Source organism: Sphaerodactylus townsendi, linkage group LG07, assembly GCF_021028975.2.
Source record: "Sphaerodactylus townsendi isolate TG3544 linkage group LG07, MPM_Stown_v2.3, whole genome shotgun sequence".
Classification (NCBI taxonomy): Eukaryota; Metazoa; Chordata; class Lepidosauria; order Squamata; family Sphaerodactylidae; genus Sphaerodactylus; species Sphaerodactylus townsendi.
The window spans coordinates 20,881,461-20,903,167 of NC_059431.1; the positions used below are offsets into that span (position 1 = coordinate 20,881,461).

The 21,707-nt window shown below is 45.1% G+C and overlaps 1 protein-coding gene across 2 annotated transcripts in view; it reads right to left on the reverse strand.

Annotated features, from left to right (window-relative positions):
- Positions 1-441: 441 nt before the first annotated feature.
- PRLR (prolactin receptor) overlaps positions 442-21,707 on the reverse strand; it is a 199,551-nt gene continuing 178,285 nt past the window's right edge. For both annotated transcript variants that reach the window (XM_048503795.1, XM_048503794.1), the window contains 11 exons: positions 21,218-21,350; positions 20,021-20,190; positions 16,429-16,595; positions 14,142-14,283; positions 13,061-13,190; positions 11,569-11,738; positions 9,787-9,953; positions 6,883-7,021; positions 4,802-4,901; positions 3,076-3,145; positions 442-2,057 (listed from right to left, as the gene is read on the reverse strand). In XM_048503795.1, coding sequence (XP_048359752.1) covers positions 1,044-2,057; positions 3,076-3,145; positions 4,802-4,901; positions 6,883-7,021; positions 9,787-9,953; positions 11,569-11,738; positions 13,061-13,190; positions 14,142-14,283; positions 16,429-16,595; positions 20,021-20,190; positions 21,218-21,350 — 2,402 coding nt within the window. In that variant the 3' untranslated portion in view covers positions 442-1,043. The remainder of the gene's footprint in view (positions 2,058-3,075; positions 3,146-4,801; positions 4,902-6,882; positions 7,022-9,786; positions 9,954-11,568; positions 11,739-13,060; positions 13,191-14,141; positions 14,284-16,428; positions 16,596-20,020; positions 20,191-21,217; positions 21,351-21,707) is intronic.

Genomic DNA, 21,707 nt, shown 5'->3' on the forward strand with positions numbered 1-21,707 from the left:
CCTTGCACCAATGCAGTTTCATTACAGACATCACAGATTCCTCGTTTGTTATCTGTTCAGTGATGCTTTTAAGTTAAGTAAATAGTTCTGGGGAATTAGAAAATAGTTTATTTTTTACTAATAGAAAAATATTCTGCAAAAATACATTCGGCTCGTATTAAAGAAGCCTTTTATGTTATGTACAATAAGGCCATTCATGAAATTGAATCTTGCTATGGGGCTGTTCCTATCAGTACAGAAGTGAGCTAGATTCTCTCTCCTCCGTATGCTGGAATTCTAAAGCCACTTACTTCTAAATAATCCCGCTAGTGCCAGTGTAGTCTAATTCATCGCTAATGCCAATGGGATTTGTTTGAAATTCATAGCCCAAGGAGCCTACATAGCAAAGAGAATGTACAATAATTTATCACACTATAACGAAAACAAGAAAACACATATAGATTTTACTTCCTGGTACGGAATACTTTCAATATATTAAGCTTTATATATCTCAAATCTTTCAATAGCCATACAATTAGGCTTTGAGGGGAAACCCTCCAACCAGCTCCGTGGCTTCCAGTAGTGCCCTCTTCTCGTGATGATTTGGTTGCCCATGAATTGTAGTCCACGTTGAAGCACGTCATGGTCACACATTAATGTCGGCATACCTTGCCGAAAGCAGGTTGGACATCGCTGGAGTAGGCCCAGAATCTGACTGGATTTTCTCTCCTACTTGCTAAGATCCACCTCCACTTCTTAACCAGCCACACTTTACATGGGATTTAGAATGCACAGATCCTTTCTGATCATAAATCCATCAGAAGTGGGTGTTTTTGCTTTGGAAAACTACGCCATGTGCTTTTCGTTTGCTGTAAAGTCACTCCCCCACCCCACAAAAAATCCCCCTCAGAAAAATAATTTTATCTGCAATCAGCGTGTCTCTGACTGACTTAATATAAAGCATACGAAGGTGTGAGAGCTACAAGCATGTGGACGATTTTGTGTCAACAGAGTTTATTTTACTGGTAGTGTTGTTACCTGAAGAAGGACACTCCACCTTTCAATTAATTAAAGGAGCACATAAAATTATTTGGATCCATGTAGTCTAACCCACCAGTCTGTATTTGGCAAGCATTAGGAGCTGGGAGGCAGTAGCTCATATTTTTCTCTGCCAGACTTGTATGGGAGCTCCAGTAGGGTTCCTTTGGTGGCTCCTGAACTGAAGGTGAAGGTTCTGCCTTGGGATCTGGAATTAACACGAGAATGTGGTTGGCTACAACTGTGGAGACCTTGGTGTACTCCTTGGGATCTCCAGGGGCCGGATAGCTTTCAGTTTTGTCAAGATTTCCGTTTGGTTTTGGCACTACAGCCAAAGCTCCATCGTGGTTGACTTTGTGAACTTCTACATAATCCATTGCCTTGGTGGGCAAAAAAGGCAGTTTCTCTGTCATAAAGGACCACAGCGACCCTTGTTCATGCTGAATATTTAAAGGTAATTTTTCTGCCTCCTGCAGCGTGGTGGTTTTTCCTTCACCGACGGTTTCAGGGCATGTTGAATTACACTGTTCTTTGTTCCCCACCGGAATGGACGCCCTGTCTAGATTCATGGCACTGAGGGCTATTTTGCATGCATCCATGATGTCATTGTAGGAACTACTGGGAGACTGACTGTTAGGCAGCTGAGATCCAGGCCATGTGGATGCCTTAGGACGGCCAATACTCAAAAAGGGGAGCTGCCCTTCAAGATCGATGCCCGGAGTTTCCCCAGCGCATTTCCTAGTGATGCTTCCCTTCAGCTTGTCGGCATCTGGGGCTTTCGGTTCAGAGAGGGGATTTCCAGCTTCCGTGCACTTCAGCAACAGAGAGGGGCTCTCGCAGCTTCCTCTCCCCGAGTCATTGTCTATTTCCTGGTATATCGGCATTGCATTTTGATTGAGGTGACTCTTCTCATTACTTGGCATCGATTCCTGGTCTTCGCAGTCTATCACCAACCACTTCTCCAGCTCGTCACCAGAGTCTGATGTCAGAGGGAAAACTGGGCAACTGAGAGCGCTGATGATGTCATCTGCTTTCCCTGTCTGAAAATGGGACAGAGAGAACACGTGCATTAAAAAGATGTAGAGGACAGCCAATAATATTTGCATTAAATCCCCAGTGGCATTGGAAAGCGCAGAAGAGGGAGATGCAGGTATTAGCAGAGTGGGGCGGTGTACTACAGTGGAACCTCGGTTTTCGTTGGTAATCCGTCCAAAAAGAATTGATGAAAACCGAAACCGATGAAAACCGAGGCACACTTTTCAATAGGAATCAAGGTAAATCCAATTAATCCGTTCTAGGCACTCCAAAAAAACATACCAAAAACACATTTTTTGATGAATAAACATAGTGTTTAATGCTGAAAACAGTAACAAACAATAACACTAGGACCAGCTTCAGAGCCAGTGGACCAATGTCCCACCAGGAAGCTGTCCAGAGGTCTGTTTCTGACGCCTCTTTAAGATTTGTCTGAAATGGGGCAAGACATTGTCATTAAACAAGTCGCAGACACGGCCTGCAACAGCTTTGTCCAGGTGATTTTTCTCCACAAACCCCTGCACCTTACTGCAAATCGATGAAAACTGAGGCAAATCGATGAAAACCGAGACAAATTTTTCACTGAAAAAATCGATGAAAACCGAAACTGATGAAAACCGAAGGCAATGAAAACCGAGGTTCCACTGTATTTATTTTTAGAAAACATTTGCATGCTGCCTTTATACCCAGCCAGGGGCCAATTACGCAGAAGGACCTCACGGCGCACTGGCAGCTGAAGCCTGGTGTGGAAAACTTCCTTGTACTGTGAGGTAGGCTAGGCTGAAAACATGACCAGTCCATGATCATCCAGAAAGCTTCTATGGCCTAAGTGGGGATTCAAACCTGGGTCTCCCAGGGTTACTGTCTTTTATTTTTAACTTGGGCAAAATTTGCAGAAGTCAAAGTTATTTGAGATCAGAAAGGTCCTCAATGTTACTAATCAGGAGTCAATTAAAATACCGGGATACACAATACGCCAGGCTTATTGATCTTTTCCCCCTCAATAAGCAACTACTCACTTACCTTTAACAGATGGACGTCAAAACCAGGTATTTTTGGTCCTGGGACTGGTGGCAAGATACAAGCAACCATGCTGGAAAGAAAAAAAAAGTGAAAATACTGACTGAGGCAAGGAAAATGACATTATTATTATTTATCATATTTTTTATCCCACCCTTCTTGATTAAAGCTGGGTGGGTGGCTAACTACATCTGCAAAATCTCTACCAGAGGTTTTCAGAATTAAAAACCAGAGATTCCAAGCAGCTGTTGCAATATTTTGCTCCCAAGTCTATATAACCTTACCCGTTTTGTTCTTTTAATCTATGGATCTGTTTGCTATTGTTGACGAGATATTGTTTTCTTCTGTACGTATGTTTTATATGTTGTATGTACGTTTTCTGCTGTATGTTTTATATAAATCTAACCACATAGAGTTATTACAATTAAAATCATCAATACCATATCAATAATCGAAACGTTAAACATTAATAAATGGCATCCTGATCGTGGCTCTCAGGTGATGTTGTCCTTTCTAGGGCCCTTTCCCCACTCACCTCAGCAGCTCGAGGGTTGCTGCTGGTACCCCGGCGCGCTGCCACTCCCGGCGCCGCGTTCTGGTGCTTTCTCCTTACCGACCCCGTGGGGTCGTCAAAAGGTGCCATTTCAAAAGGCGCCAGGAATTCCACCCGTCGAGGGGGCGGGAGAGAGGCAGCGTCGGGGCGGCTGCATTCTCACCGCCCCTGAAGTGGGAAGGGCAGCAGGACCCCGCGCTACTTGAGGAGAGTAGCGCGGGGCTTAAGGTAAGTGGGGAAAGGGCCTAGGTTCAGAGAAATTATGTGTCCCCAGCACTGGGGGCCAGAAGGTGCTGATGGATGGGCATGAAATAGGGTTTGGGGGGGGAACCAAAAGTGGAAAGGAAAGGGGGGTAGGAGAGGACCGGAAAGAAAGGGAAAAGAAGAGAAGGGGGAGGGAAGAAAAAGGGAAGAGGGGAGAAAAGGGGAAGGGGAGGCTGCCTGAGAGAACCATTGCTGTCCTCAGCTGTAAGCCTGGCAGAAATCTCTCTGGCCCTTCCCGCACATGCAGGATAATGCACTTTCAATCCACTTTCAGTGCACTTTGCCACTGTGCGGAATAGCAAAATCCACTTGCAAGCAAATTGTAAAAGTGGACTGAAAGTGCATTATTCTGCATGTGGGGAAGGGGCCCAGGTCCTGCAAGCCCGACGGAACTGTGTTAGGTCTTGCAGGGTTCTTGCCTTTTGCTTTTCTATGTATTGACCTGAATGCAAAAAAATAAAAAATTAATGAACAAGGCAGACTAGACTTTTTAATCATATGTTTGAACCCTTAAGTCAGCCTAGGGAGCTGTCCACCTGAGATGACAACCTTCTGGCTTTAGCCAGCGGGAGTTTTTTCCCCTGATGTATAATCAAAGATGCTTATATTGTTTTGAGTAGCTGGGAGGGTGAATTAGAATGGGGGTAAGAACTCCGGGCAGTTTGTAGCCCATTCAAGACGGGGATCAGCTCTATCCCCTCCTGCTCTTCCTGGATATATTTAACATAGAAAAAAAACTAGACTCTTGTTTTTCAGAGATCGCCGAACATGTGACGATCTCTAGTTTTCCCCCGGCTATTTCCCCCCTAACCCTATTTTATGCCCATCCATCAACACCTTGTGGTTCCCCAGGCTGGGTGCGCATGGGGTCTCTGAACAAGCAAGTTGGCCATGTCAAAACAAGTCACTTACCTAAATCCTTTCAAAGCCATTGTCCAGACCATGATCAAGCATATGACAAAGGATAAAAAGGCCACAAAGATCCAAACCATTATATCCTTCAGTCTGAACTCTAGAAGAGAAAACAGGGAATTCATTTTACATGAATTACCTTAGGGCAACATGCTCAGCACCATCTCCCATCCCCGTTTTTATGATGATGCACGGCAGACCCTCATCTAGTCTGTCAGAACATGTGTTTAGATGAGCATGTCTACATCTACATGTCTACATCTACATGTCTAAATGACGATTCATAGAATCATAGAGTTGGAAGAGACCCCAAGGGCCATCAAATCCAACCCCCTGCAATGCAGGAAAACACAATGAAAGCACTCCGGACAGATGGCCATCCAGCCTCTGTTAAAAAACCTCCAAAGAAGGAGACTCCATCACACTCCGAGTTGGTGCATGCCACTGTCAAACAGCCCTTCCTGTCAGGAGGTTTTTCCTGATGTTTAGGTGGAATCTCTTTTCCTTCACCTTGAACCCATGACTCCTGGTCCTAGTCTCTGGATTTGCCCTCAGGCCTCCACTGGGCTGGTTTAAACAAAAAGTGAACACATGGTTTATTTTAATGGTGGCTGGTTTGGGAAACCCGTATCTAATTCATGAGCCATTCACCCCTGGTTTGCCTTGACCTGTCCTGGTTTCAGTGCAATCACATTTTCCGCTTGTCCCCACTCTAAAGGCCCTGTTGATATCCCAGCCTGCACTGCAGTGTCAGACTACAGGCAAGACTGTGCTGCATCCCCATATCCCTTCCCATTGGCCAGCCATGTTAAAGGCAAAGGAAGTCAAACATCCACGTCGTGAATCTTTGGCAATCTTGGCACAGCAAGTGGCCACAGATCCATGTCCCCATTTTGGGAATCCATGAATGAACATGCCTGGGGCACATCTGCGATCCCATCTTCCTCAGAGTTCAACAGAACATACTAGGGCCATCAGCGCTACGTCAAATGGCCCAAGTTTGCTGCAGCATTTCCCGGAACATTATAGCAAAGCAGGTTTGGTAAAGCTTGCAGGAAAGATAGGGTAATCCTGGGTGGTGCACAGGAACACCACAGTTCTATGGGGCATACATTGAAAATGCTGGGGGGAAGAATTATTAATTAATAAAAGGAATTAATAAAAGGAAACACGTGATTGGTGTTTGGAATATGCTTCCACAGGAGGTGGTGATTGCCACTAACCTGGATAGCTTTAAAAAGGGCTTGGACAGATTTATGGAGAAGTCGATCTATGGCTACCAATCTTGATCCTCCTTGATCTGAGATTGCAAATGCCTTAGCAGACCAGGTGCTCGGGAGCAGCAGCAGCAGCAGCAGAAGGCCATTGCTTTCACATCCTGCATGTGAACTCCCAAAGGCACCTGGTGGGCCACTGCGAGTAGTACCTCTTAGAGGGTGGCCTTGGGAATCGTTTGCTCTGATTCCAGCTTGTACCTGCCGGTCTCTTATTTCTCTTGTTAATGGCTCCTGCAGCTGGGAGCAGGGGTAGGCTTTGGATGCCTGTTTCTCACTGTCTGAGGCACGTGTGTGAGTGTGTCTTCCTGCCCAAAGATGGAATAGGGAGGGAATGTGGGAATGACATTGCCACTGTGGGGAACAGAATGCTTTGCCCGTTTTATTGTATCCAGTTCTGACAATAAGAAGTCATGAACTTTTCTAGGCTTGTAATCAATAAATAAGAATTCTGCTTTTTAAAGTACCGATTCGTTTATTGGCCAAGTCTGGGGTTGTGACAGTGGGAGACCACCAAGGAAGGCTCTGCTAATGAAGGCAATGGCAAACCACCTCTGCTTCTCATGCGTCTTGAAATCCCCTTGCTGGGGTCGCCGTAAGTTGGCTGCGACTTGACACACTTTACATGCACACTTGGGCGAGGCTTCCATAAAATCTGCCCTTCAAAGATGCAGTTTTCTTCAAGGAACTTATCCCTGCATCTGGAGGTCAGAGTTAAATCCAGGAGAATTCCAGCCCTCCCCTGGAAGTTGGCAAGCCCTGTGTGGCTGGTGCTATTTCATGAAGGACTGTTTCATCATCACTCACCTTTAGGGATCTGAGCGTAACTTTCAGAACTCCACTGACTCCATTCTTTGTTTGATCGGCAGCGAACTTGTGCAACGTACTTTACTCCTGCATTCAAACTAAACAACTTATATTTGGTCCCTGGTCCGACAGATATATTCTGGAAAAGAATCAAGAATAGAAAACTATGGAAATGTGGGGTACTTTTTAACAATGACAAAACAACAAAAAAGAGAATATTTATGATTTGAATGCTAAAGGAATTATTTGAATAATAAAGGAAACAAAATCTAAGATTTTTTCCCCTTACACCTTGTCCCCATGCAGGGAAAGAGATTTACTTTATTTTTATCCCACCCTTTTCTCCAGAAAGGCTTACATTGTCCCCTTCTGCATTTTATCTTTGGAACAACCCCAAGAGGTTGATTAGGCTGAGAATATGGAACTGGCCAAAGTCAGAATAGGGATTCAGACCTGGGTCTCTAAGAACCTAGTCCTATCTACACAATACCTATACACCACAAGTGCTTATTTTGTAAACAAAAGGTACCAGTACTCATAAATAAGATTGTGCCAATTTGCACCAATTCCACATCTCCCTCCCCCAAGGGCTTATAAGAACATAAGAAAGAGTCTGCTGGATCAGACCAGAGTCCATCTAGTCCAGCTCTCTGCTACTCGCAGTGGCCCACCAGGTGCCTTTGGGAGCTCACATACAGGATGTGAAAGCAATGGCCTTCTTCTGCTGCTGCTCCCAAGCACCTGGTCTGCTAAGGCATTTGCAATCTCAGATCAAGGAGGATCAAGATTAGTAGCCATAGATCGACTTCTCCTCCATAAATATGTCCAAGCCTTTTAAAGCTTTTAAGACTTAGAGTAGGGGTGGCCAACCTATGGTGATCCAATTAGTCATGCTGGCAGGGGCTGATGAGAATTGTAGTCCATGAACATCTGGAGCACCATAGGTTGCCCAACCCAGGCTTAGAGAGACCCTCGGGTGCTTAGTACCATGAGTACCATCACAAAAAATGGCCTGTACTTCACTATATTTCTATCTTATCCTTCCTAGAGTTTTAAAAAAATATTGAGTCTGATAAGTTGAGAAGAATTTAGATGTTGGTATTTACAAGGGGCAGGTGTAGTTGTTTTTGAACAGAAATGTACTCTGCATTGTGATTAGGGCTGGCTCAATATTTTTCTTTCAGCTTCTGTAAAAGTCTACCTCCCCGGGCACACCTATTTTGAAGGCGAACAGTTCTATCAATCGTCTGGATTGATAATGGTTGGATGATCCTATCCCACCTGCTGCAGAAAGGTGGCACAATTGCCCAGCCATAGAGAAGCTGATTCAAAAGAGCAGTGACTCATCCAGAGATGCAATGGGCAGTCTGTCCAGTTTCACACAATTTGGGAATTACTGACATTCATAATAACAATCAACAGGTTACAACCTTAAAAATTAAAGCAGATTATGAAATGTCTGCCCTGAGCTGGATGGCCCAGACTAGCCCAATCTTGCCAGATTTTGGAAGATGAGTCAGCCCCGGGTAGAACTTGGATGGAAGACCACCAAGGAAGTCCAGGGTTATAACACAGAGGGAGGCAACGGTAAACCTCCTCTGTTCATTTCTTTCCTTGGAAACCCTACAGCGTTGCCATATGTTGGCTGTGACCTCATAGAATCATGGAGTTGGAAGAGACCCCAAGGGCCATCAAATCCAACCTCCTGCAATGCAGGAGCACACAATCAAAGCACTCCTGACAGATGGCCATCCAGCCTCTCTTTAAAAACCTCCAAAGAAGGAAACTCTACCACACTCTGAGATACGACATTCCAGTGTTGAACAGCCCTTACTGTCAGGAAGTTTTTCCTGATGTTTAGGTGGAATCTTTTTTCCTTCACCTTGAACCCATGACTCCTGGTCCCAGTCTCTGGAGCAGCAGAAAACAAGTTTGCTCCCAAACCGTCATGTTGGTGAGGGAGCAATCTTGTTTTCTGCTGCTCCTGACAGCATTTCAGACACACACACACACGCACACACACAATGTCTCCCTACGTGTCACCCAAGTTCAGAAACTATCCTCCATATTTAGGTAGTCTGATCAACATAAGCAGTAAACTTTTGCCTCTGAAATCGAAAAGGTATATTCAGTGGTGGGATCCAAAATTTTTAGTAACAGGTTCCCATGGTGGTGGGATTCAAACTATGGCGTAGCACCAATGGGGCTAGGCGGGGCACGACGGGGGTGTGGCCAGGCACGACGGGGGCAGGGCATTCCTGGGCAGGGCTGTGGCAAGGCCGCAGCTGCTGTGCCGGTCCTTGGGCGGGAAACGAATGCACGCAGGCGCAGGCTGCCATGCACGCCGGTGCACCTCCTGCTAGCCTGCTTCAAGTTCTGTGCGCTACTGCTGAGAGGAGGGGCGTAACTAAGGCAAAAATCACGTGGCAAAATCACCAATTAGTAACCCCCTCTCAGCACACACAAATAATTAGTAACCTACTCTCGGGAACCTGTGAGAACCTGCTGGATCCCACCTCTGGGTATATTGTTTTGTGATACACTATAAGTTGCTGTGACAGGTTAAACAGGACATAAGTGTAACAATTATCACATGAATATTATTTGGCTGAAAATTAAATCCCTTCTCCAGGCCCAGTGGATGATCTGGGAATACTTAACATTACCAAACCACTGAAGCTAACCTGGTGGTGGATCCAATCGGAACTCTGCAGAAGAGACTACTGGCAAATTCACACAGAAGCCAGATGTAACAAAATATCTTTGAAAATAAATTATTTCTGATTTAATGTCTGAAACAATAAAGCTTGGTAAAGGTAATTTTCACATTGCCCATGTGCCACGATACCATCTCTACTGGCAACAACAGAACATCTGGCTTCTGAAAGCGCACATTTTTCTTACTTCCCACTCTTGTCCTTTTTCTGGCTTTATGCGCAGCTCGTATTCAAGGGTCAGCCAGCCAGATCTGACATCTGCCCGTGGTGGTGCAGCCCAATTCAGCAAGAGGTATTTCCCACTGTCTCGATCCACCCATTCCAGAGTCAGGTTTATTGGAGGGTTTGGCTGAACTGAAAAGGATTAAAGTTTGGAATTTCACACGTGGAAACAGAGAGCCTGATGAAATGCTTCAGCTGTGACATTAAAAACCCTGGTTTGAGCCTTCCCTTCCCGAACACAATTGCACACGATAGAAGATTCTTCTCCGCCTCTAGTATGTTATCTTAATTTGCTCAGCAACCATCTATACTGCACTGGCTTCTAAAAGCAGTCTCTACGGCTGCAATGTGCTAAGGCAGTGGTTCTCAACCTTCCTAATGCCGCGACCCTTTAATACAGTTCCTCATGTTGTGGTGACCCCCAACCCTAACATTTATCCATTTAACATTATCCATTTTACAACACTGATGCAGAGAGTCTTAGGCGACCCCTGTGAGAGGGTCATTCGACCCCCAAAGGGGTCCCGACCCACAGGTTGAGAACCACTGTGCTAAGGCCGTAGTGTGCTTGACAGTCCATTAAATTAAATTGTTTGATCTATAAACAGCTCTCCCGCAATGAGCAGGGTTCACAGTGGTGCACCAATACCAATACAATTAAAATTATACAATTAAATATAAAAATTTAAAACTAAATCCCCATAGCATGGCACCCTTCCCTTTTTAACCCCGAGGGTAGGGTTAATAACGGCCAGTTGCCCACAGGCACTCTGGGACTGAAAGCGTGTTGGGGCAAGACATCTTGTCCTGACACGCTTCCTATTTACAGCACAACAAGAGAGGAGGTGCATCAGGGCACGAGTTCTTGTCCTGAAGTGCTCCCTCTTGCTTCTTCCTTTCCACCAGGAAAGCGAGAGCACTTCAGGTGTGACTTTTCGCACCAGAGCAGGGCAAGGGCTGGGAACAGCTGCAGTGAGTCATTGGCCAACAAAATTAAAATACCAATAAAGAATATAACATGTAAAAATAATGTAAAAGAACATAAAAACGTAAAAAAAAAGAGAAGCCAGTTAGAAGGACTTCCAGCGCTGGTGGAACAACTCTGTCTAATAGGCCCTGTGGAACGGTGACAGGTTCTGCGAGGCCTTAATCTCCTCAGAAAGGGTGTTCTAGCAGGCTGAAAATGCTCTAGGCCTGGTTGAAGACAGCCAGACAGTTTTCAGGACAGGGATCTTTAGCAGGTTGTTATCAGCAAGGAGTATACTGGGAGAGGCGGTAATCCTCAAATTTGAATGTCAAGTGCTTGACCACCTCCCACCCTTTTAGAAGACAAATACAATAATAAAAAAGGGCTGTCATGGATCATCATATACAGCAACAGACAGTGTTATAGAAGCCTCTTGGAATAGTCTCAGGACCCTTATTGTTCTGCCTGGGTTTTATTATCAGAAGAAGAAGAGTTTGGATTTATATCCCCCCTTTCTCTCCTGTAGGAGACTCAAAGGGGTTTACAATCTCCTTGCCCTTCCCCCCCTCACAACAAACACCCTGTGAGGTGGGTGGGGCTGAGAGCTCCAAAGAGCTGTGACTAGCTCAAGGTCACCCAACTGGCGTGTTCGGGAGTGCACAGGCTAATCTGAATTCCCCAGATAAGGCTCCACAGCTCAAGCGGCAGAGCTGGGAATCAAACCTGGTTCCTCCAGATTAGAATGCACCTGCTCTTAACCACTGCGCCACTGCTGCTTACCTATAAGAGCCACATCCACAAAGAAAGCTAAGGAGACGTTACTGCCCAATACGTTCGTTGCCTTGACAGTCATATTATACATTGTCCAGATGGAGGTGTGCTTCCGATCAAAATAACAGGAATTGGGCCCTCCTGTTATGTAGTCCGGACATTCGCTGTAAAATTCATCTCTGGAAAATAAAATAAAAAACAAAATAATTCTGAAAGAAACACAGAAGTTTTCTGCTACTGTTGCTGCACTTACTTAGAAATAAAAAAGTCTGTAGCTTGAATCATATCAGGTCAACTGATTACAAAGATTGTTTAGAAGTACTGTCGAAGGCTTTCACAGCCGGAATCACTGGGGTGTTGTGGGGTTTCCAGGCTGAATGGCCGTGTTCAGTTTGGAAACTCCACAACACCCCATTCTTTAGAAGGATGACAAAGAATCACCTCCCCTCCCACCCCAAGTTGTCATATTTTGTCAAATTTGTAATATTTTGGTGCATATCCATTCTTATGCTGCGTGAGAATGGCATGATGGGGTGGGGGATGGGTGGCAGGTGGCGTGGCGGCAGGTGGCAGCGTTTTGCCTAAGGAGCTCTGCACCACTTCTCCAATATTGGTTAGATTGCTGGATTGCAGGTGGAACGAGGACACTGCTCTACAAATTACAGAGCCATTTAAAACAAATACCTTGACACACAATTTCAGCATCCAGAAAAAAATAGTTTCTCATTGATGCGGATGGCCGAACGAGACAATACATATGACACATTGGGGTTTGACAGTCACGGTTTCCCAGACCTGACTTGCAGTCATATGTGGCACTAGGGAACTGGCTTGGGACTAGGGTACATGAAGGACCGTCTTCTCCCTAACGTTCCTGGCTGGGAATGCAGATCATGGGGAGAGAGGCCCTCCTGACTGTTAAGAGTATTGATGTCACTTCTGGTCATGAAAGAAGTGATGCCATCGCATCAGGTCCCCAGCAATTGCCTTCCCCATTTCTCTACCACCACCCAGCTGAGAGGGGTCGAACAGGGGTGGGAGATCCCCTGCCCAAAGTGGGAAGCTGCAAACCTAGTAAGAAAGCTGGTTCAATCCAACCTATAGGGCATAGGTGTCAAACTCACGACCCTCCAGATGTTATGGACTACAGTTCCCATCATCCCCTGCCAGCAACATGCTGGCAAGGGATGATGGGAACTGTAGTCCATAACATCTGGAGGGCCGCGAGTTTGACACCTGTGCCATAGGATATCAACCTTAACTGCTGATCACATATGCATAAAAGGGTGATATTAACTTATTAAATAGGTCACATTATTAATTACAAGCAGTGAAAGTATTCCAGGATGAGGATCCCCAATTCTAATGAAAAAGGGGTATTATGAGACTGAAAATTGGTATTATAATAAGCTCATTATCTGTGAACACTGTTAGCATCCCTGCTCCGAGAGATGCCAAACTGTACATTGGTTAAGCCATGATATCATTCACAACTCCTTACTTTTCTCTCTTATAGAACAGAGTGTAATTAGTGGGGAGACCTCCATCAGAACTGGGCTTCCACCAGCAAGTAAAGGTTTCTTTTTCGGGAGACCGACATCTTATTAGCTCTGGCTTTCCTGGAGGTTGGCCTAGAAACAAAGGAATAAGCTGTGGACTGCATTGCCGATCCTGGTTATACGGCCAGAAGACTTGCTTGACATGCTGGTACTTCTGGAAGGAAGTACACCCAGAAACGGATAGAGGAAAAAGTACCAGCCGAGGAAGATTGGATACAGAAGATCGCAGAATATTCAGAAATAGCAAAATTAACAACCTTATTAAAAGACAGTAATACAGAGAACTGAGGTTAACTTAACTGAGGTTAAGTGGGATGTTATTTTCTTATTTATTTTATTGTATCTATATGCCTTCTTTCCCATTGAGCTCAAAATGGCTTCCAACATTTAAAATGCAATCAACACATAAAACCCACCAATAACAGCAATTAAAAACCAGATCGCAAATAAAACCATTTTCCACCAAAACAGCCCTGCCCGTATAGACAATAGAGGGGAGGAGAAGAGGGAGGCCCTCCAAATGGTACAACTGTAGCAGCTTCAACCATAAGCCTGGTAGAACAGCTCTTATTTACTTCCACAGAATGAAAAAGCTTCAAATGTCCTTCTGTACGCATTAAGGCCTCTTCCGCACATGCACAATAATGCACTTTCAATCCACTTTCAGTGCACTTTGCAGCTGGGTTTTACTGTGTGGAATAGCAAAATCCACTTGCAAACAATTGTGAAAGTGGATTGAAAGTGCCTTATTCTGCATGTGCGGAAGGGGCTTAAGCCTCTGTTAAAGGGACAGGACATTTTTCTCCAGGCTTGCTAGCAACCCTGTTGATAACTGGAGCAAGGATTAACCACTGCCCCATCACCGCCACTTTTCCACTGCCACACTCCTCTCCCGGAAGATGCTTTGCCCTGGTGGAGAAGCCATTGGGTGTTTATTATAGATAGTCATTCGACTTCAAGTTTCAGGTCCGCCTGATAACATATTTGTTTCAAAACATAAAAATGACACAGGAATGAACTCACCATTAGGGAGCTGAATGCTCATCTCAGGACTCCATTTGCTCTTCTCACCAACTTCCGTTATGGTGCGAACCTGAACAGTGTATTTCACTCCTGGACGTAACTGAAAGATTTTATATTCTGTTTGTTCCCCAACAAACTTAACCTGGGAAGTAGTAAAGAGAATGGGAAGAATTTGAGAGAATCTGGGTTTTAAAAGCTTGTAATAAAAGGGGACGCCATAACACTAGGAATCTTTAGCAGATGCATTATTCAAAGAACCACATTATTCAAAGAACAACCCCACATACCTTAGGAGCCACAATGTGGAAAGAAGCCAAACAGACATATATTGTGTGGCCCACTGGTGACCCCACATCTCTTCTGATCTGTGGCCTTTGGGAAGCATCAGAAGCAAGATTTTATCATGACCGGTGGGTTGCGTTTCAGTTGGGCTCCTATGTTGTGCAGGCCCCATTCAAGAACAATACCCCGGGCATCACCCATTTGATCACAAGGGGGGCGCAAAATCACGCCCCGCACATGATCAAGCTGCCGCCCCCCACATCTATTGAAGGCTATGTCTACCTCACTCGAGCAGGAGCGGCCTCCAATGGGAGGGGACAGCCCACAACAGCTGTCGTTGGGCTGTGAGCCTGCTACTGGCCTGGAGGGCATGTGGCAAGCTCCCGGCCCGGTGCCAGCTGCTGCCACCCCCCACCCCCGCCACTTCTATCAGAGGAACCAGGTCTTCTTCCATAAGTTCCTACCCGGGAATTAAGATAATAGGAAGAGGCCTTCCTGCTTGTCACATCAATCAAAGAAACTCATTTGTTGGGTATATGAGAAAGTAGCAACCCCACAATTATGGAACAGCCTCCCCAGGGAAGTATGCCTAGCCCCCTCCTTTTGAATCTTCAGGAAGCAGTTGAAGCCGGTTTTATTTAGGACTGCATCTAGTTAAGTTTAGTAGCAGTCCTAAGCAGTGATTTTAGATTTGGCATTATGTTTTTAATATACTTTACTGGATGATTTAATCTATGTTTGTAAGCCGTCTGAAAATTCCACAAGGAAGAAAAATGGCTGATAAACATTTTCAATAAATAAATAAATCCTTTCTTCATCTTTTATTGTCATTTAAACAATACAGAATAACTAACATCAAAATGAAAACTCACAGTGGTCTACTTTCCAACTTTAACAACGTCTGCAAAAAACTTAGCAGCAATTTTTTTTCAGGAGTACGTTTATTTAACAGAAATTGAATAATGCTATCTTTATTTGTGAGATCTTTAAAATGAAGTAGAGGAAGGCGAAAGTTATTGCATGGACCTACATACAATTTACAATTCAGAGCAATATGTTGTTCCCCCCCCCACAATTAAGTAAATAGATTATTACTTGCTTCTGTAGTGAAAACTCCCATTTACATGGGTTTCTTAGAAACAGTTAAATATTTCACTCTAACTGTTCCCAGAATAACAAACCTTCCCCTTACTGTTAACATGAAAATGAAGCCTGCAGTGTCCAAGAAAAGGTCTCCCGAGAAAGCATCATGATAAAAAAAATATGCATGAAGTGGTTCTCTTTTTTCATAGCCTTCCTTGCAACAAACATATTACTCATCACTACTTCAAGGCAAACTTTTCCTTCCTTCCACAGCGTTTGAGTCACTTCCCTGGGCTGGCAGGAGTACATAATTTATTTATTCCCTTTAATCCTTCCAACACATAACATTTCATTTAAGCCTGTTTATTTTCCTAACATTCAGAATTTGTTTTTTCTAATACAGAATATAACGTCCCAGTCCAAGACACATCTTCTTTATTATCAGAGGCGATCTTAAAGTTTAAATTAGTATGGGGGAAAAAAGCTCCAAATGAATTAAATAGCAAACATGGGTATTTGGGTTAAAAGCAGAACTTCGTTCTCAAGAATGACACATGCCGCACAAAGGTAAAATCCATTTACTACGGGGCTTCAAGGACGGCGTTTCATTACACTTCAAGCCTGATGGCAAATGGATGTGACCTCGGTCCATTGCCTCAAGAGGAATCTTTAAAGAGCGTATTGCTTTTGTATGCATTTGATCTTGGCAAACCTTGAAGCCCTCCAGCAAATGAAGGTCATTTTAGTGCAGTTGTTAAAAGACTCAAGCCTGCTTTGACAGCTGCGGCCCAACATTATTTACTTGCAGGAGCCTTGCCCTCTCTCTGTTGTCAGGGATAACAACACTGATATGCTAATCTCTTATTTTAAAGGGATCCTTGAATGAAGAGCGTCCATTAGCAAAAGGGCACGACCCACTCACCTCCCATTCTTTTTCTCCAGCAAACTTGAGCCGCAATTCATAATTCTGTTTTTGCAAGCTTCCCGCACCAGCAACCAACGGAGGCGGCAACCATTTTGCCCAGACGTATGTTACCCCATTCAGCTGCTTGACTTCCAGAGACAGGCCTGTGGGAGGTTTCGGTCTGCCTGAAAAAGAAAAAAGTTCAGAAGCCTGTATTTTTAATTTTTTTAGGAGGGATTCTTTCTTTGATCATTCTGTATGTGAGATAATAGAGCTAGATCAAAAGGATGGAGATGCTAGGACTGATCCAGCTTCTAGCTATTTATGTCACTTGAGTGCCTTGCTTGCTGAAGGGACCAAAAACCAGCCTTGGGACCTTCTGTACACATAGCTTGTCCTCTGCCCAGTGGTGGGATCCAAAAATTTTAGTAACAGGCTCCCATGGTGGTGGGATTCAAACAGTGGCGTAGCGCCAATGGGGCTGGGTGGGGCACGACGGGGGCGTGGCTGGGCATTCCAGGGGCGGGGCATTAATAATTTCTCTGTTACTGTAAAAAAAAAACTCTTACTGTAAAAAAAAAGTTCCTAATTTCCAGCTGGTATCTTTCTGTCCATAATTTAAACTCATTATAGCAAGCCCTATCGTCTACTGCCAACAGAAACAACTACTTCTCCTCTAATTGACTGCCTGTCGAATACTTAATACTTTCAAATACTTAATTTTGTTTCTAGAAATCAAAAGAACGATACTTTCCTTAAACAAGGAACTTTACCATATTTCTAAAACATGTTTTTAAAACAGGGAGAATTATCCTGTTTTCTACCTTCGCTAACCAGCCACATAGGAAACAACAGGACTTTATGATTTTTGGACCTAATGGAATTTCTAACGGAAAAGCAGACCCAATTAGTAACCCACTCTCGGGAACTGGTGAGAACCTGCTGGATCCCACCTCTGCCTCTGCCACTGAACTATGGCTCGCTGCCAGAAAACTGCTGGGACCCATGTTGTAGGATGGGGTGGGGCAGTTGGGCAAGATATGCTGTGAGAGTTACGATGACGGAAGAGTACATTAGTGTCCCTGCGATAGGGAGAATTTGGGAGAGGATACATTTCTCTGGATAGCGCCATTTACAACTTAAAGGGAAGCCATGCTAACTCTTTGATGAATTAACGTCTCTTAATTGGAGGGTCCATTTTCTGATGGGGCTTGAGGCCCAGGATCTGGCACCAGATTGGCTAAAGCCCCTGGAAACCATATGGGGAGCAGTCTGAAAAGGGAAACTGTTCTGTAGTGGAAGCCACGCTTGAGTCCCAGCGTAAAGAAGCAGGCGAGACGCGGAGATAACATCTGGTGGAGATCGCCAGCAGCGGGAGACCGGAGGTCCGTGTTCCTAGCGAGTCTCCCGTCTGCCGGTTCCTGGCACCTTTTATTGTTACTCTATCGGGGGCGTGTAGAAGGGAGGACTGGGGGGAGTTCCGGGAGAACGGGAGGCGGGAGGTCGGGAGATCATCATGTGATGTATGATCTCATCTGGCTACGTGCGGAGAGGAGCATACGCGTCTGAGCCTAATCCTCACCTGGGGGCAAGACCATTGTCCCCGCGTCCGGTGACTGAGCCAGACAGTTCATGACCCGTGACTCATGGGGGGGGGGATGAAAGTAGAGTGCGTCACGACCGGCAAGGCCGCAGGTCCGTTGGCGTCCCAACGTTCTACTACGGTGTTGCTGGGTCGGCAGTGCACTACTACACTGTTCCTTAGTTTGGGGCTGTCTTTCGTTGGCACATGTTTTGGTTGCTGAGAACAGCGCAATTGCTTGTGCTAGCGCTGCGATGAAAATGATAGAGAGATATGACTCCAGAACATATTTGCAGGTGTGCTGGAGGTTACCACACGACCGTCAAAGACCAGATGTTCCATGGATTGTAAGTACCTAGTTGGTAACTTTTCTTTATTTTGCAAGACGTATCTGGATCATGTCTTGTACATACCCTCAGTTTGTGCCTTATATAAATAAGGTTGTTTAACTTTCCTTTCCAATTTTTTCCAACTTTCCTTTCCAATTTTTTCCAAGAACATAAGAACTAGCCTGCTGGATCAGACCAGAGTCCATCTAGTCCAGCATTCTGCTTCTCGCAGTGGCCCACCAGGTGCCTTTGGGAGCTCACAGGCAGGAGCTGAAAGCAATGGCCTTCTGCTGCTGCTGCTCCTGAGCACCTGGTCTGCTAAGGCATTTGCAATCTGAGATCAAGGAGGATCAAGATTGGTAGCCATAGATCAACTTCTCCTCCATAAATCTGTCCAAGCCCTTTTTAAAGCTATCCAGGTTAGTGGCCATCACCACCTCCTGCGGCAGCATATTCCAAACACCAATCACACGTTGTGTGAAGAAGTGTTTTCTTTTATTAGTCCTAATTCTTCCCCCCCAGCATTTTCAATGAATGGTTCTAGTATTGTGAGAAAGAGAGAAAAATTTCTCTCTGTCAACATTTTCTACCCCATGCATAATTTTATAGACTTCAATCTATTAATGTTTTAAACTTAATTTATTATAATTGTACATGTTTAATGTTTTAATCATAATGCATGTAAGCCACCTTGAGCCTGGTGTCAGTCAGGAAAGGTTGGGATTTCAGATTTAATAAACTAAAATATAGAGTTTGTATACTTCCTCATCCATCTGCTGGCTGTGGGGAACTGAGTATACTCTGTCTAAGCAAAACCCCTCCAGCAAAATTGTAACTTCATATGGTAAGATACGGATGAAATATATGAATTCCATTTTTCTGCAGTGTTCTCAAATGGCAAGAGTATTATAAAATTCTCTCTGTTAACATTTTCTATCCTATGCATAATTTTATAGACTTCAATCATATCCCCCCTCAGACGTCTCCTCTCCAAACTAAAGAGTCCCAAACGCTGCAGCCTCTCCTCATAAGGAAGGTGCTCCAGTCCCTCAATCATCCTCGTTGCCCTTCTCTGCACTTTTTCTATCTCTTCAATTTCCTTTTTAGCACATAGCAGTGGTGGCGAACTTATGGCACGAGTGCCAGAGGTGGCACTCAGAGCCCTTTCTGTCGGCACGCGCGCACAGAGTTCATCACACACACCCCACACACACATCTAGGCTGTCCTGGGTCGCTGGCACAACACCCCGCAGCGAGCAGGGAGGACTCAGCTAGCGAGCCTGGTGCCTGTGCTCTGGGTGGCTGATGCCCGGGGGGGGGGGGGAGAGGAAGCGGAGATTCTAGAGAGGCATGGCACGCCAGAGCGGTCTTGCTGGCCTGGGACCTGCTGGAGAGCTAGAGCAGGCTGGCCTGCTCGAGTGGGTAGAGTGAGGAGGCAGAGGGGGTCAGGGGTGGAGGCAGCTAGTACAGGCTTGCTTGAGGGCAAGAGTGGCGGGTGCACACAGGACTAAAAAGTATTCAGGTTAAAATGTCGTGTTGGCACTTTGCGATAAATAAGTGGGTTTCGGGTTGTAATTTGGGCACATATAAGTTAATCAAACAGTGGTAAATGCTAAAGCTGCTAGCTGGCCATTCTAGGACTGCCTCCTCCTGGGGGTGACGAACCACAGGACAGCTGGTTGCCTGAGTGGAGACTTACCTACTGATGCTGCATCTACATAATGAGGATCAGAGACATTACTTCCCAGGTCATTGGTAGCCTTTACTGTGATGCTATATGATGTTGGAAAACTGAGGAGCTTTGTATCAAAGTGACAGGAATTGGGGCCTCCAGATATGTAGTCAGGACATTCGTGGCCATGTTCTTCTCTGAAACACAATAATTTAAAACAGCAGTTAATAGAGATCTGTCTTAGCTTAGCAAATTGGATAACCACATACAAGTTTCAACTGTTTTGTGGTATCAGTGGCTGTTTCCGCATGGCCAGAGGCAATGGCTTCCCAACAGATTTGATGAAGCTGGTGGAGTGTCGGGTCCTTTCGCATGGTCCCATGTGGGCAGTCCCGATGCTGCCGTGTCTGCGAGAGTCTTACCTTGTGTTCCTCTGCAGCTCCGGGCAGCTTTAAGACACGCCCATGCTGCCCTCCGACCCTCGGGGGTCACAGGGCAGCGTGGGTGTGTCGTTCCAGCTGCCCTGGAAGACTGCAGAGGAGGCGCTATGAGTAAGGCCCTGTAAGATGACTGGAGGGGCCAAAAATTCGTGACCTCGCGGCTGAGTGCGGATTACGCTGCGCGCCCGGTGATAAAACGGCGCTTTTCAAAAACCTCGCTCAATGAGTGAGGTTTAAAAGTGACGTCTTCGTGCCGCTTGGGGGGGCGAGGATGCTGCTGCTGCGATGCAGCGTCGCCTCTTGTGCAAACAGAACCCTAAGGACAGCGTTTTTTCCATCCCTAGAGCGCTGTTATTTGGCTGTACGGAAACAGCTAGTGTTTGCAACTCAAGGTGCAATTATGCAAAAGCATATCCATGTTTGTGATGATGGAAATGAGCTGAGTTACTCAGAAGAAAATGTACAGATCTTCAGTCAACTGGAAAAGTTTGACTTCCAACAGAGGCACTCCATGATTGTATATGAACTGATATCCTGGAAAAAAATATGATGTTAAAACAAATTTTGGTATGGATTCTGCAGTTCGGTACAAATAGAAATTGTATGCCTGGCTAAAATCTCAACATTCACAGGGGTGTATATGAAAGGGGAATATAAAATATTGCTTATTGTTTCCTCAATAATGAACGTCTCCAACGTGGTGTTGTCCTCTTCTCCTGGATGCGTGCGAGCTCAACTTGTAAAAGAGAACAAAGAAAGAACAAAGCACGGCATAATTTCTTACCCATTTGTCTTGTACAACAGAGTGTGAGTTGTAGGAAGATCTCCATCTGAACCACGCTTCCACCAGCAAGTAAAAGTTTCATTTCCTGAAGACTGGCAGTTGGTTATCACGGGCTTTCCAGGAGGTGATTTACCTGAGGAATTAGAATAATAGATTTAATTTTCTGTGGCAGCAGAATTTTAGCTGTGTAGTTAAGGGCATGACTTGTAGCTCAGGGAAGGGGCTGTGGGTTTACATCTGCCTTTATCAGTAGTAGAAGTCAGGAAATACTTTTTCTTTAGTGAGTTGGAATGTTCTTGGATCCTGGTCAGGATGGCCCAGGCTAGCCCAGTCTCATTGGCACTTGGTTGGGAAGCCACCAAAGAAGTCTGGAGTTGCTATGCAGAGGCAGGCAACAGCAATCCACCTCTGCTCATCACTTGCTTGGAAAACCCTATGAGGTTGCTTTGAAGTGCTTTCCATCACTAGTACTGGTCTTATCCTAGAGAGA